This window comes from Apteryx mantelli, chromosome 1 (assembly GCF_036417845.1).
Source record: "Apteryx mantelli isolate bAptMan1 chromosome 1, bAptMan1.hap1, whole genome shotgun sequence".
NCBI lineage: Eukaryota > Metazoa > Chordata > Aves > Apterygiformes > Apterygidae > Apteryx > Apteryx mantelli.
The window spans coordinates 103,655,252-103,675,170 of record NC_089978.1 but is presented as its reverse complement, the minus strand read 5'-3'; the positions used below and the strand labels follow the sequence as shown (position 1 = coordinate 103,675,170).

The window sequence follows — 19,919 nt, the reverse complement described above, 5'->3', positions numbered from 1 at the left end:
AGGCTGCCAGTGCCTCAGCTTCCTGGTAGCCTATTTGTCATTCCAGTTTAATAACAATTTGGGACACATTGCCTGCTTCGCTTCTGTATTTCTCATGGTAACATGTCTGTCTGGATCTCTGACTCTACCTTATGGAAATTTCCGCAGAAAAGCGGATTGGGGCTGCTGTGTCTGACTCCCTGAAATTTACTGTCACCAAGGCAGTGTGGGACAAAACAAAGCAATGGCCATGTTTCCTTACCTCCAGCAGGAAAAGTTAGAGCCAAAATTTTAGTATTTAATGTCCAGGAGAACACAGTAATTGAACAGGAAAAGTTCATCCTGCTGTCACTCTTGGTCACATAGCTCTCTGAATGTTACATCAACCCTGATGAGATAATTTATTTTTGCCTATCAAAGGATGAATGAATGAAAATGTCAAATTATTTATAGGAACTGCTTTTCTGGACACGTGTGCTGTATTTCCCAAACGTAGCAAACTCTTAGTGTAAGATTATTTCTTTACTGACTTAGGTTAATGGTTTAAATTCCTCCATAATAAATTATTTAAGATCCCAAAGTATACATTGAATGATTTTACACCTTACAGTGTTAATGCTACTTTCCATTTGAAAAGCCTCCACAGATTGTGATGCAGTGGAAGCATCACAAGTGGCATTTTTTTGCCTGGGACAGATTTCACTCAAACATTATGTACACACACAGAACTAATATCTCCTTCACCCCCTGAATAAAATAAAAGCTGACTTTTCAGTTCTTGTGTAACTCTGCATTATTATGGCTGAGAACATCTGTTTTTATAAGTGAATACTTAATATATTGCTTTTTCTGTCCTCCCAGTTTTCCTAGACAAGTGTTTGTTCTAGATTTTGGGAAGTCATCGGTCCTCTTTTAGGTTGGTGGCTTTCCACAGAGGCCTGCCATGTGGTGCGGCAGAACCGGGAGCACCCTGGGTGGGAGTGGGTTCCCACCGCACGCAGCTCAGTGCCACAACCACCTCCCTCCTTGCACAGCCACTGGGGACGGGCACAGGCTGCAGCGTGATTTTGCACCAGGTTTTGCACCACATCGCATAGAAGACAGGATATATGTTAACATCCTTTGAGAAAAAACGGTGGTGTCATGTATTTAGTTCTGTTTTGAAGCGCACGTGCTAGCAGCATTGGCAGACATCTCATTCTTATGAAATACACAGTAGTTTTCAGCCAAATATCATTCTTGCTGTAAACTATACAGCACTACAAAGCAGTGCTCTGAGTAGGAGGAAAAATACAAGAGTAGCTTTTATGACCAGCTCTCATTTTTGCCACCTACAAAACAAGACTTGCTAATACAGTGGTCCAGCTGTTTTAGCATTTCTAAAAGTTTTTATTCCCAGGCAGTGTATAAGGCAATAAGCTATTTTGTTTTTTGTTACCACAAAAGCTAGTAGTTTCATAATAGCAAAGACAGAAGGAAGCAAAGAGTTATCAGAGGAGACTCCTTCAGGTTGATACGGAGAGTAAGAGCATTTATTGAGCCGGACAAGGATCATTCCTCTTACATTCCTCAAGCTCCATGGCAGAAAACTGCTCGCTCCAGACTGGATGCTCATTTCCAGACATAGAGCTCTTTGTGAAGGTGAGGTTTTTAAAGCAATGTAACAGCAATGTTTGTTTATGGAAAACTTTTTGCTCTATTTGAAATTAATTTGATAGCATTGAGAAAGGTGAAAGAGCAAGCAGAACTGGTTTCATTACTGCATGTCATTTGGTTATATAAAGACCACCTACAAGCATAATGAACTAACCCTTTAACTAAGTAAATGACACACTTGATTTTTTACTTTTGTACCCTTAAAGCAAGTTTTAAAACTGCACACTTTAGGAGAATCATGAGAAAAGCCTGAAAAATCAGAGCGCTCACCTCTTGCAACACCACCGTGTAAAGCCTAAAGTAGCCAATAACAACTACACAAGGCTTCACCACATTCTAATGGAACCTCTAAGCAAAATGCAACACGAAGTAAATTAGAGCAATGCTTCTGCGGCGACACGTATGGTGAGTTGCAGCCTCTGTGCTTTACACTAACACAGGATGATTTGCTTAGCCAAAATGAAAGATCATCATTACAGGTGCATGCAGGAAGAGCAGTTACGTGACTCGGGTGCAGTCATGCTTAAGTGTGAGAAGTGGGAGCTCTGGGTCTAGAACTAGGAGATGGCCTGCGCTGCAGCCACGGGGCAACCGCGTGCTCCTCTCCCCTCCTTTGCATTTTCCTCAGCTTTAAGGCATAGTTATGTGGCATTTGTGCTTCATTAGCCCACAGTTCAGCAAAGCACTGGGACTTGCATGTTCAGCCGAAGCAAGGCCATTGTGCAACTTCCTTCCCTCTCCCTGGGCCCCTGCAACTGTTCAGTTTAAAACACTTAAGTATTTGATTTATTCTGTTTGTTCCCTTAAGTGCTTCAGGCATTACTTCTCAATTTATGCTGGTAAATCTTTTTATACCTGTTTCCTGTGATCGTAAACTGATTTAAACTTTTTTAATCTTGCAATGATTTAGGTAGATTTATGTACACTTAGACAAATGAGGTGGAGACTTTTGCCCTTGGAAAGAATGCTGTAATTCCAATTTTGTTTTTTAACTTATGAAAACATTCATTACACATTTTAATGAAAAAATACATCTCCACGATGACAGGATTATTCATCATATCTATGTGCGTGTTGGGAGAAGGGTATAAAGAAACTTTGCCTGAAAATACATATTAGTAGAGATGAGTAACATGTTATACATACTCACAGCAGATCTGGATTTTCTGCTTTTTTACTGCGTCTGCTATCAAAATTGGCTATTATAGATGTATGTATCCTTTTTATTTTTTATTGTAGGCTGGCAGTGATGGGGAAAGTATTGGAAATTGCCCGTTCTCTCAGCGTCTCTTTATGATTCTGTGGCTAAAAGGTGTCATATTTAATGTCACAACCGTGGATTTGAAAAGGTGAGATTACAATAGGAGCTGTCATTTTTCAGAGCGACTTTACCAAAATGGTGATTTTAAAGGGTGGATCTCTTCTGACAGATTTGAAAAACACATGCAAATTAGCAGACCTTATTTACACTGTGCCTTGGTATTATGACAGCAGTTTGTATGTCTGATTCCTCTTTAATGTTCACTAATACAAAGTGGACTAACTCCTTTGAAGCATTTGAGATTTTAATCTATTTTGCAGTAGGTCTCTGTAACATAAGACTGCAGTTTTAGCTTTTCAGAGCACATTCAGGTATGGGCTAGCTAATTCTTGCAACACCAGTGTAAGGCAGCTGGCTATGTTTTATTTTACATGCAAGACAGATAGTAATCTGTTATTCTGAAGTTGAAACAATTCATTGCAGTTAAGGATAGAAATTGAAAATGTAGTTCCCGTTGTGATTAACCCAGTCTCTTTCCTCCCATTAGAAAACCCGCGGACCTGCAGAACCTAGCCCCGGGAACGAACCCCCCCTTCATGACGTTTGATGGTGAAGTGAAAACCGATGTCAATAAGATTGAAGAGTTCTTGGAAGAAAAGTTAGCGCCGCCCCGGTACTGTATCCCCAACCACTTCTTTTGCTTTTAGCCCCTTATGGCCCTCAACAGAGGTCAGTGGCAGAGTCCCCTTTGGTTTCAGCAGATCAAGCCCTTGATTAGCTTCATGAGTTATGATGAGCCTGTGAAGCTTAGGAGGGGCCAGTCCAGCCGCTGCAGTTGAACTTGCTGGGAGCAGCAACACTGAGGGAAGTGAACCACAGCCAAGGCCTGTGGAAGGGCTGGCCCCAGGGTTTGCCCCGGGCCGCTGGTTGTGCTCTTCCCACTGTCTTTGCCTTTACCCCACGTTTATGTTATGCCACTACAGTCATTCCCAAGGCATGAAATCCACCCTGCTGCAGCAAGTATATGCAGAAACCTGCATACCATTGCAGAAACCTGACCTCTTTTCCTTCATTTGTGTGTGTTTGAGGTTTCCCTCTTCACACTGTACAAATAATTGCGCTTACTGGGAACAAGTAGTTAAAAGAAAACACTAGTGAAAGCCACCTGTGTCCTAGGAGTCCGGGGGCAAAGACTGTCAATGCTCATTTTGAGCGGCTAGATGGGCCAGCCTCCGTACACACCAGGGGTTGGGTTTGGGACTTGTCCTTCCCCACCCTGGCAGCTCTTCCCACTTCTCCCAAAACTAGCTATCCCACCACTAGCGGCATCTTATCCCCCACCCATTTCTCCCCCAGGACAGCAGCTGCCCTCTGCGACACTCCCATCTCAAGCAGCCGAACCTGACTTCAGCCATGCTAGCAGCCATTCCCATTCACTTTTTCCCTCCTATTTGCCCGTGGCAACAGCAGCTCTTGGCCTGGCCACACTGAGCTTGCTCATGTGTGAGTGGAAGAGGCAAGGAGGTTGGGAGGAGCAGCACTCGGTGCTGGTAGAGACTTTCCCTCCTCGCAGCAGGAGCCACCCTCTCTTCAGCCTTGGCTCATCCCTGCTGGAGGTGACCTGGAAGAGGCATTGGGTTGTCTGGGTGGAATCTGCAGCATGAATTGCCATTTCCCATCTCCCTTGGGAAAAGGAGGTGAGCGACATGGTTTAGGTATGGGCCAGAGGCCATACTGGCCAAGTGATCTTTAGTTTAGGATGGTTCCCTCCAGAAGCTCTGTGTAATCATATATTGTTTGCAAAGGGGTGATGCTGCAATTTAAATGATGTATATTAAATAATTAATGGAGATTAAAAAAAAAGTGGTTAGTCACATAACTTTTTTTGTTTCTTTTAATTCCTCAGGTATCCCAAACTTGCACCAAACCACCCTGAGTCTAACTCTGCAGGAAATGATGTGTTTGCGAAATTCTCTGCGTTCATAAAGAACCCAAGAAAAGATGCTAATGAAAGTACGTGCAATATAGTTCTTTCATTGGCCCTGGTAGTTTCTGGAACAAATTAGACTGAATAGTTCTAGCATACTGTGCTGTAGCTATCCCATTTGCAATTTAGGGTAAGCAGTCATTTCCTAGAGCATAAAAGCTTTGGAAATCTGGGCCCATTCCCTCTTTTAGTCAGGGATTCCTAAAGTTATTTTGCTCAGGTGCCACTGTCAGCATGGGAGCACCAGCTCCAGCTCCTCCCAGGTTCTTCAGCTCCCAGGCCTGTAACACTGCATCTTCCCCATGCCCCTGCTACAAGCACTGCCTGCTCAAAGCAGGACCTTAGCTTCAGGTCTGCTACCCGCCATCCTCCTGTTGCCTTTCTCCTCCGTTTGTGTCAGTCATGAAGGCTCTAACCCCATAGCTCTACTTTCCCATGCACATATCTGGAGTAGGACCCTAAGTACTGTGCATTAACTTCTCTGCCCTCCAGCTTACAGCCCTGTTCCCCTTGCTGTTTCCTTCTCCCCTCGTCACAGTTGTTCACTGGCACTGCTAGCCTAGGTATACTGCAGCCACCCTTGCCAGCCCCTGCTGCCTCCACCCCACTACTCTGCGTGGAGAGCACAGTGCCTGCAGGTGGGTTTCCCATGCGGTCCGGAGTGGCACCTTGCTGCTGTCGCCACAAGTCTCACCATCTCTGGCCCTGCTGCTGTGCCACTCTGCGCGAACAGCCCCCGTATGTGTTTCAGGAGCTGTTTGTGGCTAAGCAGACCCAGTTTGGTTTTATCAGAACCAAATAGAGCTACTTATAGCTCTTACCCCAGCATTAGGTTTTAAGCTTAGAATAAAGAAATTGCAGGAGTTGGCATGGTGGGGGTGTCTGCAAGCTGGACTGGTGCCAGAAAACAGAAGGCAGGAGTTGTCTGTCTGCTGGGTGTTCAAGAGAGACCTTGGCACAGTCTTGAATGACCTTTTTATTGTCTTAACCTAGATTTGGAAAAATCTTTGCTTAAAGCCCTGAGGAAGCTGGACAACTACTTAAATAGCCCCTTGCCGGATGAAATTGATGCTTACAGCACCGAGGAGATCACTGTTTCCAGCCGGAAGTTCCTGGATGGAGATGAGCTCACCTTAGCAGACTGCAACCTCCTACCAAAGCTCCATATAATTAAGGTTTGCATTTGCATTTCAGTGTTTTGAGGAGGGGGGAAACACAGAAGCCCAAGCTCACTTCTAGAAGGCAGAGGAATCCTGTATCTTTTCTGAAGCTGCACAGCAGCTGTCTAAATGTGGGGAGAATGAATGCTAATACACAAGGCTATTTTATTAGAGCAAGCTAGGCAGATCCTCAGATTGATGACTCCACAGTTAGAATATCTGATTTCATATTTGGGTCATGACTGCACTCTCTAAGCATCACACAAGTATTAAATGAGTGAGGTACTATATTCAGTGCTGTAGAGAAATGTTTTCATTTGTATTTCATGTGCAAGAGTGCCACGGAACAATAAGATTAAATGATTTTTGTCCATGCCAATTCAAGAAACCAGCAACTGGTGAAGTCTGAATCTCTCCCAACTTTAACCCAAAACTCCTGCTTTGCTGAACATCACCAGTAATATCAGTAACACTGGCTGGGGACCCAGCACCCTTCCAGCCAAGGCTCCCAGCCCCTTTTTGCAGGGCTATGGAGCATCCACACCCCTCTAGCAGTGCTGGGGACCAAGGTGTCTGGGCTTTGCTAGAGCCTGTCCCTAGGCTGCTTTGGAGCCAACCAGGCTCTGGAAGAGAAAAGGCCACTTTGGAAATTCATCTGGTTTTGATACAAACAAGGTCACTTCAGAAAGTTGCAGTTTTGACTACTATTTTTTCAGAGGAGGAGTGGATTGAATTGTTTTCTGACACCTTCATGAGTGAAAACTATCCCAGGAGACCTCATGGTTGAAACTAGTCCTCAGACAGCAGCAAGAGAACACAAGCCCTTTCCCACTCCATGGGGCCCCTTTCAGAGGTTGGGCACACACACAGCTAAGCGTAACAGGTGGGGGGGGGTCAATAGGGCCCCTGCAAAGGGAACGGCCTTATGTCAGAGGAACGTCTAAAGGATGGTGGAGGGTGAACGTCAAGCCATCCTTGCTGATCCACAGGGAAGTGTTAGGTAACAGCCAATAGCCATGTGAAATTTAGTATTTTAATTTAAGTTTTTCCATTCTGTTTTAAGTGAAAGTTTCCAACTGTGGGTCAGTTTATTACTGTCAGAGTATTCTGTTAATTCTGGTTTATGCTAGTTTTCTTGCTGTTTTAAGCTCCATCTCCTCCAGGAGGTATGGTCTACTGGCATAACTCTAGCAGAATATTTATACTAAATAAATCCTTTTGAGTGGATTAGCTAGTTAGCTAGCTTTCTTCGTCCCATGTCTTCTCTTTCTTTTTTTGTCTTTTCTTCTCCTTTGCTCCCACCAAAACGTATATTGTAAATATGAAAGACTTACGAATGGAAAATAAAAAATGTATATAAAGAGCAGATTTATTTTATGCAGATCATGTGTGTAATAATCTTTTTCTTTTTTCTTTTAATAAAAGGTTGTTGCAAAAAAATACAGAAATTTTGAGTTTCCACCTGAAATGACAGGGATTTCAAGATACTTGAACAATGCATATGCAAGAGATGAATTTACAAACACTTGTCCTGCTGATCAAGAAATTGAGTATGCATATTTGGATGTTGCAAAGAGAATGAAGTAAATGGAAGATGCTTCTGTTTTTCTTTATTTCTGAGGTTTAGATGGGCACCAGCCAAGATGGAAAAAAAAAAAAACACCCAACAACTGTACACTCTGCAGTGTAAGTTCTGTCACTGGCCAGTTCTTCTTTTCTGGTAATTGTATAGCTTTATTTGCTCATTCTTAAATTATACATGTATATGTTTGTGTCTCTGTACAGATATATACACACACAAACGTGTGTACTGCATTCCAAGTTAAAGGCATCAGATCAATATTAAACCATTTGTTGATGTTAGGGGAACAATATAGGTCACACAATTATAGAAAAATTACAGACTAGTGACTTACGCTAAATTACTGAATTTTAGGAAGAAACAACCCTGTTTCTCACACATGTTTAACCTGTCATTATTGCTGCCTCTGATCTCTGTTTCATATTTGTTGCCAAACTTCACAGTTACTGGGAAGGTTTCTGTTTGCTTCTCTGGAAGTATCGGAGGGCCACAAGCCAACTCTTGGCATGCCCACAGCACCCTGGTTTATCCAGGAGAAAGGCCAGCTGGTAGGTGGAACCACACCTGCCTTCCCAGAAGCCCTCTCCTCTCTGCTAGAGACCTGTAGAGCAGGTCGACGAAGAACAACTCCTTTGCACGTTGCATGAGTCCTTCTTCAGTATTTATCCTGCCTTCTCCTTTCTCAGGGCTGCACGACCCACCCAGCCTCCTCCAGTCCTGGTGATCCCCATCAAAGAGGGGAACACAGACTGCCCCTGGCCTGTAGACTATCTAATAATAAATATTTGACAATGGAGGCTTGCTTGTCACTGTAGAGACAAGGAATGGGAGAACATCTGTTTCCAGCTACTGAGGTGGGGTCACTCTTTCCTCTCCTTCCATGACTCCCCTTTATTTTGGAAAGCAAAGAGGAGGAGAAGGGCTAAGACAGAAATAGTCCTTTCTCACTCTCTCCTGCTGGTTGAGCTCCAGTGTACTGGATTTCCCAGGGCAGTTTTTAGGCCTTCATCACTGAGAACTTTACAGCTGATGAGAGAGGTATCTAACCTGGTATCTAAGATAGACATTGCTTCTGCCATAGGTGGGGGTTGCATTAGATGAGCCCCTCCAGCCTTGCAGGAATCTGTGTTCAAGGCAGTGAGTACTGGTGAGAAATACCTTCTAGCCTGGCATCTGGGAATGCACCGTTAGAGATGTTTGGCCTGTGAGAAGGTACATCCCCAGCTGCCTTCTGCTGAGCAGGCCCTCAGCAGGCAAGCAGGAGTAGAGGGTGCAATGCTTTAGTCATAGGGTCATCTGGAAATTTCCTTTGGAAGCGTTTTGCCTGTGTGTACAAAATAGATGTGAAAATGGCTAAAAATAGCCTATTTTGACATCTGTGTCCACAAAGAGACTGTTATGGAATAGTCATTCATCTTTGCCCATGTCAAACATATACCTACTTTCTTACAAAGCATTACTTACGGCAACAGTAGGTGTCAGGTATATTGTATCTGCAATGTTTTGCTCCTACACACTACATCATATATACACACATCATCCTATACACTACAACTGTGAGTTCTGATGCAAATGTCCTATCACAATTGTTTGTAAACAGCGTTAAATACAGAATTTTAATTTGTCTTCTTTAGAGAACAGACACAATATCTTTCCCCTTCCTCTCTCAGTTCTGAATTTATATATTGGGGATGATAGCTGAGCAGTCACTCATCAAATTTTACTAATTGCTACTTTGTATTTTCAAATATATATATATAAATAAAATATATAAGACATAAAATCTATATACTCTTTTCATATGCCTTAAAATTTAAATATAAAATACACAAATCCATAAGTAATTTGAGCAGTGTCCTGTCTTTATTTCCTTGGTAATTTCCTGGCAAGGTGCATTGCAAGAGTGGCCTGGATTTTAAGAAATAAGAGGCAAAGTTTAACCAAACTTTGATTTGTCTTCGAGGAATCACCTATGTCGCAGACCTGCAGTCAGAGCTGGGGAACAACAGATACCTAGCAGCTATGTCTTTTACTGCTGAATAAAAAAAGATAGGGGCATAATCCCTGGCCTTAAAGCCACCTGGCACAAACTGTCCCACACTTGTGCTGGTTAGGGCTGGTCCCTTCTGTAAAAGTTTTGCCTTGGAGAGAACCACCTGGGTTGCCCCGAAACACCCAGAGATTGTCCACACTGCTTATGCAGAGGTCCAAGTGCATAACCCTGCTCCCTGGCCCACTCCTATTTCTCAGTATGAGTGTAGTTATGGCTGTTTATAACCAGTAAATAAAGCAGACCATGGCCTGCTCTCTGGCCCCGAGAGTGTGTAGTAATGTGTGGTTCGCATCTGCACAGCCAAACTCTACCTCCTGGAAAGAGGGCACCCACGCTGGTGGTGGGAAACAGCACCAATCTCCAAATTAGGCCTGCATGTTGTTGTGGATGATGCTATTTGGCACAATATTAGTAACAGAAATACTAAGATTGGAAAGGATGGATGGAAATTTGTGTGTGAAAGCACTAGAAGAAACCAAGCAATCCAGCTTAAAAGACTGGACTGGGGGTTGACGGCTACAAGGCATTGTAGCAGTGAATTCACCCAAAGGAGCAGATAGCAGGAAGATGAAGAACAAACTGAAGCCCAAAGCAAGGTAAAGAGATGAAGAAGAACTGGAGGGGAGCCATAAAATACCCTGATAAAGAAACCAAAAGAACAATGAGCCTCAGGAATTTGCTTATTTGCCTTAGAGTCGTGAAGGGCAAGACAAGATCCTGAGCCATAAGCTCCCAAACAGATCCCTAAAGGGTATAAAAGGCACATACAGAAATCAGTTAGTTGTCACAAATGAAGAGCAGTGAACAGGAGCAGCCAGGTAACCCCTCGCCTGCCACCTCCCACAGGGCCACCCTGCCCAGCCCGCCCAGGCTCATGTCTCAGTGCAAGTGAAATGATGGGAAACCAAGTGTGAGTAAGTTGCATTTAAAATAAATACCACCTTCCCCTTCCATAAGGTTGCTTCCCCCAGACGGATGGCAACACGTGACCTGTCCTTGCCTGCTCTCCCAACCCGAGCACAAGCCCACAGCTGAGCCCGGGTCCGGCAGCAGCTCTGGACTCGGTGTGCCAGGGCTCAGTGGCAGCCCATCACCGTCCATCCTCACCAGCTGGAAAGGGCTAGCAACACACTTGCAAGAAACGCCACAGGGCTGTGCAAGATGCCCATGTTTATGCTTTATACACTCCAGGATAATAATTCTTGCTTTGAGATCATTCATTTAGCCTCCCTTACACTGTTGTCTTTTTCTAAGGCATCGTCAGACTTGCATGCCTGCATTTTCAGTCGTATCAGGCTGAGGGAAAAACCCTCAGACACTCAGGGACTAGAGGGTTTCTTTTCTTAAAATCTGATGTCGCTTAGAAGGATGTTTGATTAAATGCTTGTGGCCACAGATGGCTTTGAAACCTGATGTTTAGTCGTTTCCCTATTTCTCTTGCTCATGCAAAAGAAGAGGTTCATGGCTCCAGCCTTCTACGGTGATTTGCATGGCACCCATAATGCTATGATAAACAGTACATTACAGTTGGTGTTTGCATATTTCAAGCAACACAGTGAAATGATATGGGTAGAGATATTAAAAAAAAAGAAAGAAAAGCAGAGAGTTGCACACAGACTCTAATTTTGATGTGAAACTTTTACTGACATTCTGAATAAAAAAAGGAAGACCTATATCGCTGACTGCCACTCAGAAAACAAATTTTTCACATGTGCACATAACCAAAACCATTCATCTACAGGTAGAAGTGCTTAATAATTTTCTGCTCTTTCTAACAATGAGTGTATTCTTACACATCAGTCAAACATCAAATAGTTATCAAATAAAGTGTTAGCTTCTAATAGACTTTAACTGCAGAATGGGTTGATTTGCAGCTGAAAGAAAAAAGGGTTTTCTACACCTCACTGGGATATTCCCAAATGGAAAGTGGAGACTGAAGCAGAAAAGGTTATTTACTTATTTAAAAGCAAATGACAAAAGACCCTTAGCCCAAATAAAGAATTGTGTCCTAGACATCCCAGAGACATTTCCTTCACCTGTACTACACAGCTTTTAACCTCAGACTTTATCTTCTTTGGTGAAACACCTCCTCTCAACTTCTCCCTTCCCAATTCCCTCCCAGTGAGGGCTGCCACCTGCTCTACCAAAAACTACTCCCCCCCTAACCACCCTATATGCCCCAATGGGGCAAGCTCTCACCCCTCATCTTATCTCATTCAATTCAGCTGACGTTTTTCCAAGTGGTTCTTAAAGCTACATTTGCCTCTTTAGAGAAGGGCAGTGGTAAGGGTTTTAGAGCCAGCTCAAATGAAACTAGCAGAAGGGCCAACAGGTTTTTCCCACCTCTTCAGGAACAAAATGTGATGGAAAATGGCTCTGGGGGCAAGTCTGCAATTCAGCCTGAATGCAAGACATCAGCCAGCAGAGGAGGAGCTGCTGGGAGAGTTAACTGCACAGGGGAAAAAAGCCTGGACCTGTATGCTGACACCTGTGATGGAGTGAGAGGGCTGTTCTTGAGGTTTTCATTATTATAGCATTAAAAAAAAACCCCCAAAACAAAGAGCTCACACCCAATTTTATTTCTGTTGTTGGTCTCTCTCATGCTGAGACTGGTCCAATACAGCCCTCAAGAGGGGCAAGTAAGCAGCGCCATTGATTCCCTCCCAGGGCAGGCCCTGGTTCCTGCTGTGATCTGCCAGGGTGCTGGCAAGGCACTGGCAGGTCCCAGCAGGCTGGGCACCGCGTAGCGGCACAGGGACCATCCCTGGGCACTGCACCTGTGAGGGCTCCAGCCCTGCAATCCGCAGCCTCACATCCAGCCCTCCATGCAGCTGGAGCTGAATCAGCCCCCAAAGCATGCATCAGGCAGGCAGAGCCTGGAGATTTAGATGTGCCTGTGTGAAAGCTTTGACACTAGGAGGAGTCTGGGTGTTTTTTTCAGTCCTTGCTTTTGCACATGGCTAGTGCCTGTTCTCGCTGTCCAGGCTCATGTGAATAGGCCTGCTGGTGTCCTCAAAGAGAGGGAGAGACTGCCACGAGACTATTCACAAAGCAGCAGGGGTGGAGGAAGAGGGGAGGTCTGAGCCACTGCACCATCCTCCTAATCTGCTCTGCTGGAAGAAATACCTATGCAGGTACACTACAGAAAAGCTCTTCCTAGCCCCAAATACTTTGTTATGTTTAATGGAAGGCACCAAACACAAAGTGGTGTGTATTTATGTATATGTGGAGGAGGGGAATGTTGTCCCTTACTCCAGTTGGGCCATACCCAACCACACACCTGATTCCAGCCATGGCAGATGTAGCCGTATAGACTTCAGCACCTAAAGAGGGACATGAAAATGAAGCATCTAACTCCAAACTTGTCAATCCTGAAAGTGCTGGCTTGGCTGCCATCTTACCTGGGACTGCCTTCACTGGTTCCCTGAATCCCTGTGTGACTGTAGGGGCCATGGCACTCCATGGGTTTCCGAAGCTGCTCTGTTGCAGATAGTTTCAGCATCCCCCTGCTCTCTCTGCCCCTCAACCCCGGCCAAAACAGAAGGCAGGGCAGCCCCAGGGTCCCCAGGCAAGAACACGCTGAGAATGTGCGACTAGACCTTAGACAAAAGGCAGTCACAGAATCACAGAATCGCTGAGGTTGGAAGGGACCTCTGGAGATCATCTAGTCCAACCCCCTTGCTCAAGCAGGGTCACCTAGAGCACGTTGCACAGAATCACGTCCAGGCGCGTTTTGAATATCTCCAGAGAAGGAGACTCCACAACCTCTCTGGGCAACCTGTTCCAGTGCTCTGTCACCCTCACAGTGAAAAAGTTTTTCCTCATGTTCAGATGGAATTGTCTGTGTTTCAGTTTGTGCCCATTGCCTCGCGTCCTGTCGCTGGGCACCACTGAAAAGAGTCTGGCTCCATCCTCTCAACACCCTCCCTTCAGATACTTGTACACACTGATAAGATCTCCTCTCAGCCTTCTCTTCTCCAGGCTAAACAGGCCCAGCTCTCTCAGCCTTTCCTCATAAGAGAGATGCTCCAGTCCCCTAATCATCTTTGTAGCCCTTCGCTGGACTTGCTCCAGTAGTGCCACATCCCTCTTGTACTGGGGAGCCCAGAACTGGACGCAGTACTCCAGATGCAGCTTCACCAGGGCTGAGTAGAGGGGGAGGATCACCTCCCTCGACCTGCTGGCAACACTCTTCCTGATGCAGCCCAGGATACCATTGGCCTTCTTGGCCACAAGGGCACATTGCTGCCTCATGCTTAACTTGGTGTCCACCAGCACTCCCAGGTCCTTCTCCGCAGAGCTGCTTTCCAGCAGGTCAACCCCCACCCTGTACTGGTGCATGGGGTTATTCCTCCCCAGGTGCAGGACCCTGCACTTGCCTTTGTTGAACTTCATGAGGTTCCTCTCCGCCCACCTCTCCAGCCTGTCCAGGTCTCTCTGAATGGCAGCACAGCCCTCTGGGGTATCAGCCACTCCTCCCAGTTTTGTATCGTCAGCAAACTTGCTGAGGGTGCACTCTGTCCCTTCATCCAGGTCATTGATGAAGAAGTTGAACAAGACTGGACCCAGTCCTGACCCCTGGGGGACACCGCTAGCTACAGGCCGCCAACTAGACTCTGTGCCGCTGAGCACAACCCTCTGAGCTCTGCCATTCAGCCAGTTCTCAATCCACCTCACTGTCTACTCATCCAGCCCACACTTCCTGAGCTTGTCTATGAGGATGTTATGGGAGACAGTGTCGAAAGCAGTCATGACTGCTTTCTTTTAAATTGCACATGGGGATGGTTCAGTCCCTCATCTCCTTCCACTGCCCATCCCCACAGTTAAAGTGCTTGCCCAACCTGCAAAAGGGGAGACAAGTCCTTCCTTCCACCCCCCACTGGGTAGCACACCCCAAGCACTAGCCTGTTGGCCACCTAGGGTAGGGGTGCTCCCAGTCTCTCCTCTGGGAGCTAAAAGCATTCAGAAGAGGGGCACAGCCTCATATCCCATGCTTTGGGGCACCAAGTGGTTTGAAGCCCTGCAGACTGAAGAACTAACTGAGCATACGTCAGAGGGATTGAATGACTTCTGGCTGTGACTTTGAGTTGTATATAGGGAATATTTAGGAGACTGCAGCCACCACAGATGATAATGTTGGTTTGCTATGTCTTTCCAAATCTTCTGCAAAAGCAGAGGTAGGGACCGAATATTTCCTCATGATGACTATGCTTGCATTGACAGTTTACCCCACTCTCAGAGTTCCTTAAGTGCCTTAAAACATCTGGTATCTACATGTAGACCTACCCTAGTGTGTATAAAACCTGAATGTAGTGTCTCATCTCTAGTCATCTGAAAGCTGAACATGTGCAAGTCATGCTTTGGAAGCCAAACTTACAATGAAAAAATACAAACCAGCCCCCCTGCTCTCCAAAGTTTCCCCAACATTATAAATGGTTTCAGCTCCCATTTGATTTACACAGGTCTGCCAATTCCTTCTGGTCCACTTATTTCTTTAAAGGGGATGGCATCGCAGCCAGAGCCAGCAGCCCCTTGCTTGGACGCAGGAAAGGAAGAGACACATAGAAACACTCATCTCACCACCATCACTAACGCCAGGCTTGTGGGATAACAGCAGGAGCAGGGCAGAAATAGGGGTGGCTTTTATTCAAACATTTTGATGTTCTCAGCTCTACCAAGGCTTACAGCGGACAGGGAGAAGGCATAGTAAAGCACCTTACCTTGCTGCTGTGAGAAATGACCCAGCAGATCAGAAAACTGCAGTGGCTCATTTGTTCTGGAGTCGGTAGAGAGGAGAGCTGATGTGCCTACACCATCCCATGGTAAGTGAATCCATATCTACAACATGTTTTGAGTGTCTGATTTCCCCCCTCCTTATACAGAAATGCTTCTTAGAAAAAAACCCTCTTTGCCCACATTCGAATTATTCTATTTTTAAAAGACCATTGAAATATTTTTCAGCAATTTACTGGAGAATAAATGAGGTGAGATAAAGGGATAGGTTGTTCCATTATTTAATGGCATGTTTGTGGAGATGGAGCTACTGATTTCCATATGCTCATTAGCACAAGCAGTCTTCTGTGTAGTGTTGCTTGTAAAAAAATTGTTTTTATTACATTATCATTTTACATACAAATTTTTACATTTCCCCTTTAAACACCTATTATACGCAAGGCAAATATGGTCAGATAGTTACTTTATTAATTGTTCTTCAATCACTTGTGTAGAAAAGTCTTCAAGGTTTGAAGATTTCTTTGTCGGCTTCAAATATCTTAGTCATCAAAATGGCCAGTCAACTTGAAGGTTAAACACTACTTGCGCTCAATGCAGTATTTCCAAAAACAAGCTGAAATTAAATCAAATGCAGAGTAACTAACTGTAACATATTTCCCCTGATACATTCTTTTTGGAAATATCTTCCAAGCAATGAAAAAATAAACCTCAGGAAAGCAAATTAGTATCCATCATCCATATCCATCCATATCAGCAAGCTACTTGTGTGTGAGCATAAGCAAATATCTAAATCTCACTAGTTCGTTACAACTTGCTGAAGAAACTTTTTGGTTAAATCAAACCAATGAACTAAAATAAAAATAAATGTTCCTTTTCAAAAAGTGAGGGCTTTTGTTTCCCTTGGATTTCTTCCTTCTATCATTCCCTTCCATTTTACTTTTTTCAGTGATGAAAGGGGAAAAATGAGAGAGAGAATTGCTGGAAAGGAAAAGAGAAAAAAAAGCCCAACAGATATCAAACCTTGGTTTTCAATTCAAGATTAAAAAGGAAAACCAGACCTATACCAAACCCATATTTTCGTCTGTTGAAAAATATTTGAAAAGCTGTTTTCAAACTAAAGAAAAACAAGAAGTTGGGCAAAAACATTATGATCAGCACCAAGCTACTGAAAATTTCACTCTTCTCAAATGACCTGCAGTGAAAGGAAGGGGTCTTTACACATGAAAACCCTACTGCTGCTTTGCCTACAGGAATAACCACAGAGCAGATCTTCCAGCTCGCTCCATCATAGGACATGAAATGAGTTGTAAATTGCTCTGTGGAATGAGGCCATACTTAATGGCTGGGACCATGGAAGTTGGACCTTCCACAGGTGGCAAGGAGGATGCTGCATGTCACAGCCCCTGACACAAGGCACAGGCTCTGTGTGCCTCACATATACTGGTACTGTAGCAGGCAGAGCGTTAACAAGCTCGCGGTGCCTAGAGATGCCTGAGCCAACAGGCTGCAAGATGATAAGGATGTGTCTGTACAGGAACAGTACTGGGCATGATACCTTGTGCTGAGGATGTAAAGTGCTAGTTGCATCAGTACTGTTTCTCTTAAGGGTGCTCCTAGGCTGGAACTTCTTCTGATAGAGCTTACATCACTGCGGATGCAGTATAAACTAAACTAGAGGCCTCTTCCCCTCCTCCCTCCCTCCCCCACCTCATGTTGGATGAAACATATGCCCTGGGAAATGTGGTAGCAAAAGTGCACCCAGATAACTGCATTAATGAACTGGTAAAACAGTCTGCTGAAATACAGCTGGCTGGGTCACACCTGCAGCTCAGGCTGCAGCTGCACCCATAGCAGAGGTGAGAGCAGCCACTGCCTACCATGTTCCTGCATCCTATTGAAGACATTCAATCACCTCGGCTTTGCAGGCTTGTGTGACAGCTTTCTAACCTGGTTCAGCAGTTCAAACTGTGTAAGCTACCCTATTTTTCTTCACCAAGATAAGTGTGTACTCTGCTTTTCACTTGAGCTGGGGTATCCACAGCCATCTGCTCATATCATGTAGACACATCCCTGATGCCACAGCAAGGTGGTTCTCACTGAATTAAGTGTTGTTTCTAGACACATGTGGGGAAGCACTGGAATGTTTTTGCCTATGTCCTCCTTTTCCCAAGGAGCAGGTTTTTAGCCCTTGGCATAAGCAGCACAGAAATTCACCTAGGGCATGCAGAGAAGCTGCTTACTCAGGTCTCACCCCAGCTGGGGCTGAGTGCACACCTTGAGCTAGAAGTGCTCCCAGGTCCAACAGAAGCATAGCTAGAGAGGACAGAATTTCAGCTGGCCCTGCAGTGTGATAAGCAAGTGAGGTGAATGGCTCCTGTTGTGCTTGAGCCCTACTCTAATAAGAGGGGTAGAATTGAGAGGTTCTACCTGAGGACAGCTTCAGGCAGGACTAAGGGGTACTTAGAGTATGCAGAGAGGGACCAAGGTGTAAGAAGCTCCAAAACCTGATTCTGATCACTTGAATTTACATGGTTGTTTCCTGCTTGTTGCTTGGCTTTTTAAATCTTCCAGCATATTAAATGTGTGGTATGCAATGCTGAAGTGCTGTTGAAGTGAAGTACATCTACCACTATCAATCTTTTCAGCTTCAAAAATCATAAATTAGACCTTTGGAAGAATGAACTGACTTGAAAAGTGTGGCAGACCAAAAATGGTAAGCGTTCCCTCTTCTGTTTTGCCTGCTGGTGTTTGAGGCTTTACATGCTTCAGCTTTTCTTGCAAGCAGAAAGCTAATAATTAATTTCAAAGCACAAAACCCAAAAATACTAGTTGCAATTTTCCCTTCAGGAGTCAGGGTTATGAGCTGTTAGTGAGGTACTAATTTATTGATTTATGCATCTACTGGGAATATAAACCCAAAGTGTAGGAACTAGAAAGGACAAAGAGAAGAGAGAGGCAGAAGAGGAGAAGATGAAAGAGTAAAAAAGAAAAAAGGAGGTCAGTTGAGACAAGGGAAGGGAGATGTTCTTTCTAAGTAGTAGACAGCATTTGTACTGCATATACCTTGTATAAACAATGTTATATATATTCACAATACACAGTGCCTTTAAGGATATGTGTTTCTTGTTCTCTCAGTCAGAATGCAAACTCTATCAGTCTGTCTGTCTGTCTGTCTCTCTAAAGAATATGTAAGTGTTCAGGAACCACACTTTGCTTTGTAAGAAATGACATGACTAAAATAGGAGTGGGGGAAGTTGTAAATGGAACACCTTTCTCCCCTCCTGAATTTAAGAACTTGCCACAAAATGACATTATAAAAAATTAATGGTGGATCAGTCAAAATCATTCACCTGGATGTTAAAACAACATCTCATTTGTGAAGCTGACATTTTAAGAGGTTCGAAAGTCAATTCAAAATGAAATATCTTTTAAAAAATAATCTCAAAAGATTTCACGCCAAAAATGTTGAAACACTTAATTTCTAGACAGCTTCCTATCTCACCCCCATTGCTGTAGTGTCCGAGTGTTCCAGAAGTATTCACTTTCATAATACCCCTGTCACGTAAGGATGGATGTTATTCTCATTTCACACTCACAGAAGGCACAAAGAAAATGTTTCTGGTTCAGAGACATGAGGCAGACTGTGGTGAAATCAGGACTCAGACTCCAAGCTCTTGCCCCAACCACAACAGAGCTTTCCTTGGAGAGACTTTGTAATAAATGCATCGCTGATTCAGGGGGAGCTGCACAGCTGTTCTCTTTGGTAATATAAGGCCAGATCTGATTCAATTTGATCGTGACTAAAATGTCTACTATCTGATGACTGTTCAGTGGTTTTCATGGCCCAGATATTCTACTGTGTTGTGGACCTTATCAACATTTGGCATGATTAGCCTGAAGCCAGGGTCTGGATGATTCTAGAGACTGACCTGATGTTCCACCTGTGGACAAATTTTAGGGGAAAGTGGTTCAGGGAGAAAGCTATAGTTTACACTAGAGATTTTGTTACTTAGGGATTTCCAGCACCTTCTGCAAGACTTTGCTGTGGTACAAAAGTGATCCAGTAACAAGCTAGGCAAGGTACAGCATCACTCTAAGTCCTACCTCTCTTAATTTTCCAGGAGGTTGGCAGTGCAGGCTCCCAGAAGCTCTTTCCACGTAAAGGATTTACTTCCAGCAGGTCCTTGCTCAGTTCAGTTGGACGATCAGATGGATCTTCACTTACACCTTCCTGACCAAAGCAATACGTATGTGGGACAATGCTGGTGGGGCAACCTCTAGAAACTGAAAACATCAGCAATCCAGGAAACACAGAACACACTGTTGCTTACTTTACTGAACAGTGACAAGAAGAGTTTCTAGGTGTTAGACAACAACTATAGCAAATTAGAGAAATCACACAGCTGCTTGTTCTCACCATTTCAACTTTCTTTCCATATGTCTTGGCATAAGCTGAAATGCAAAAAGGAACCACAATTAGAAACTGCTCTTCTGGAAGATAGTGATTC

At 44.3% G+C, this 19,919-nt stretch overlaps 1 protein-coding gene across 1 annotated transcript in view; it reads left to right on the top strand.

The window, feature by feature from the left end:
• The window catches only part of CLIC6 (chloride intracellular channel 6), a 30,510-nt gene extending 22,760 nt beyond the window's left edge, over positions 1 to 7,750 (top strand). The window contains exons 2-6 of the mRNA XM_013955235.2: positions 2,875 to 2,984; positions 3,444 to 3,569; positions 4,803 to 4,909; positions 5,877 to 6,058; positions 7,469 to 7,750. Of these exons, the coding sequence (XP_013810689.2) occupies positions 2,929 to 2,984; positions 3,444 to 3,569; positions 4,803 to 4,909; positions 5,877 to 6,058; positions 7,469 to 7,630 (633 nt within the window). The 5' untranslated portion in view covers positions 2,875 to 2,928 and the 3' untranslated portion in view covers positions 7,631 to 7,750. The remainder of the gene's footprint in view (positions 1 to 2,874; positions 2,985 to 3,443; positions 3,570 to 4,802; positions 4,910 to 5,876; positions 6,059 to 7,468) is intronic.
• Positions 7,751 to 19,919: the final 12,169 nt, after the last annotated feature.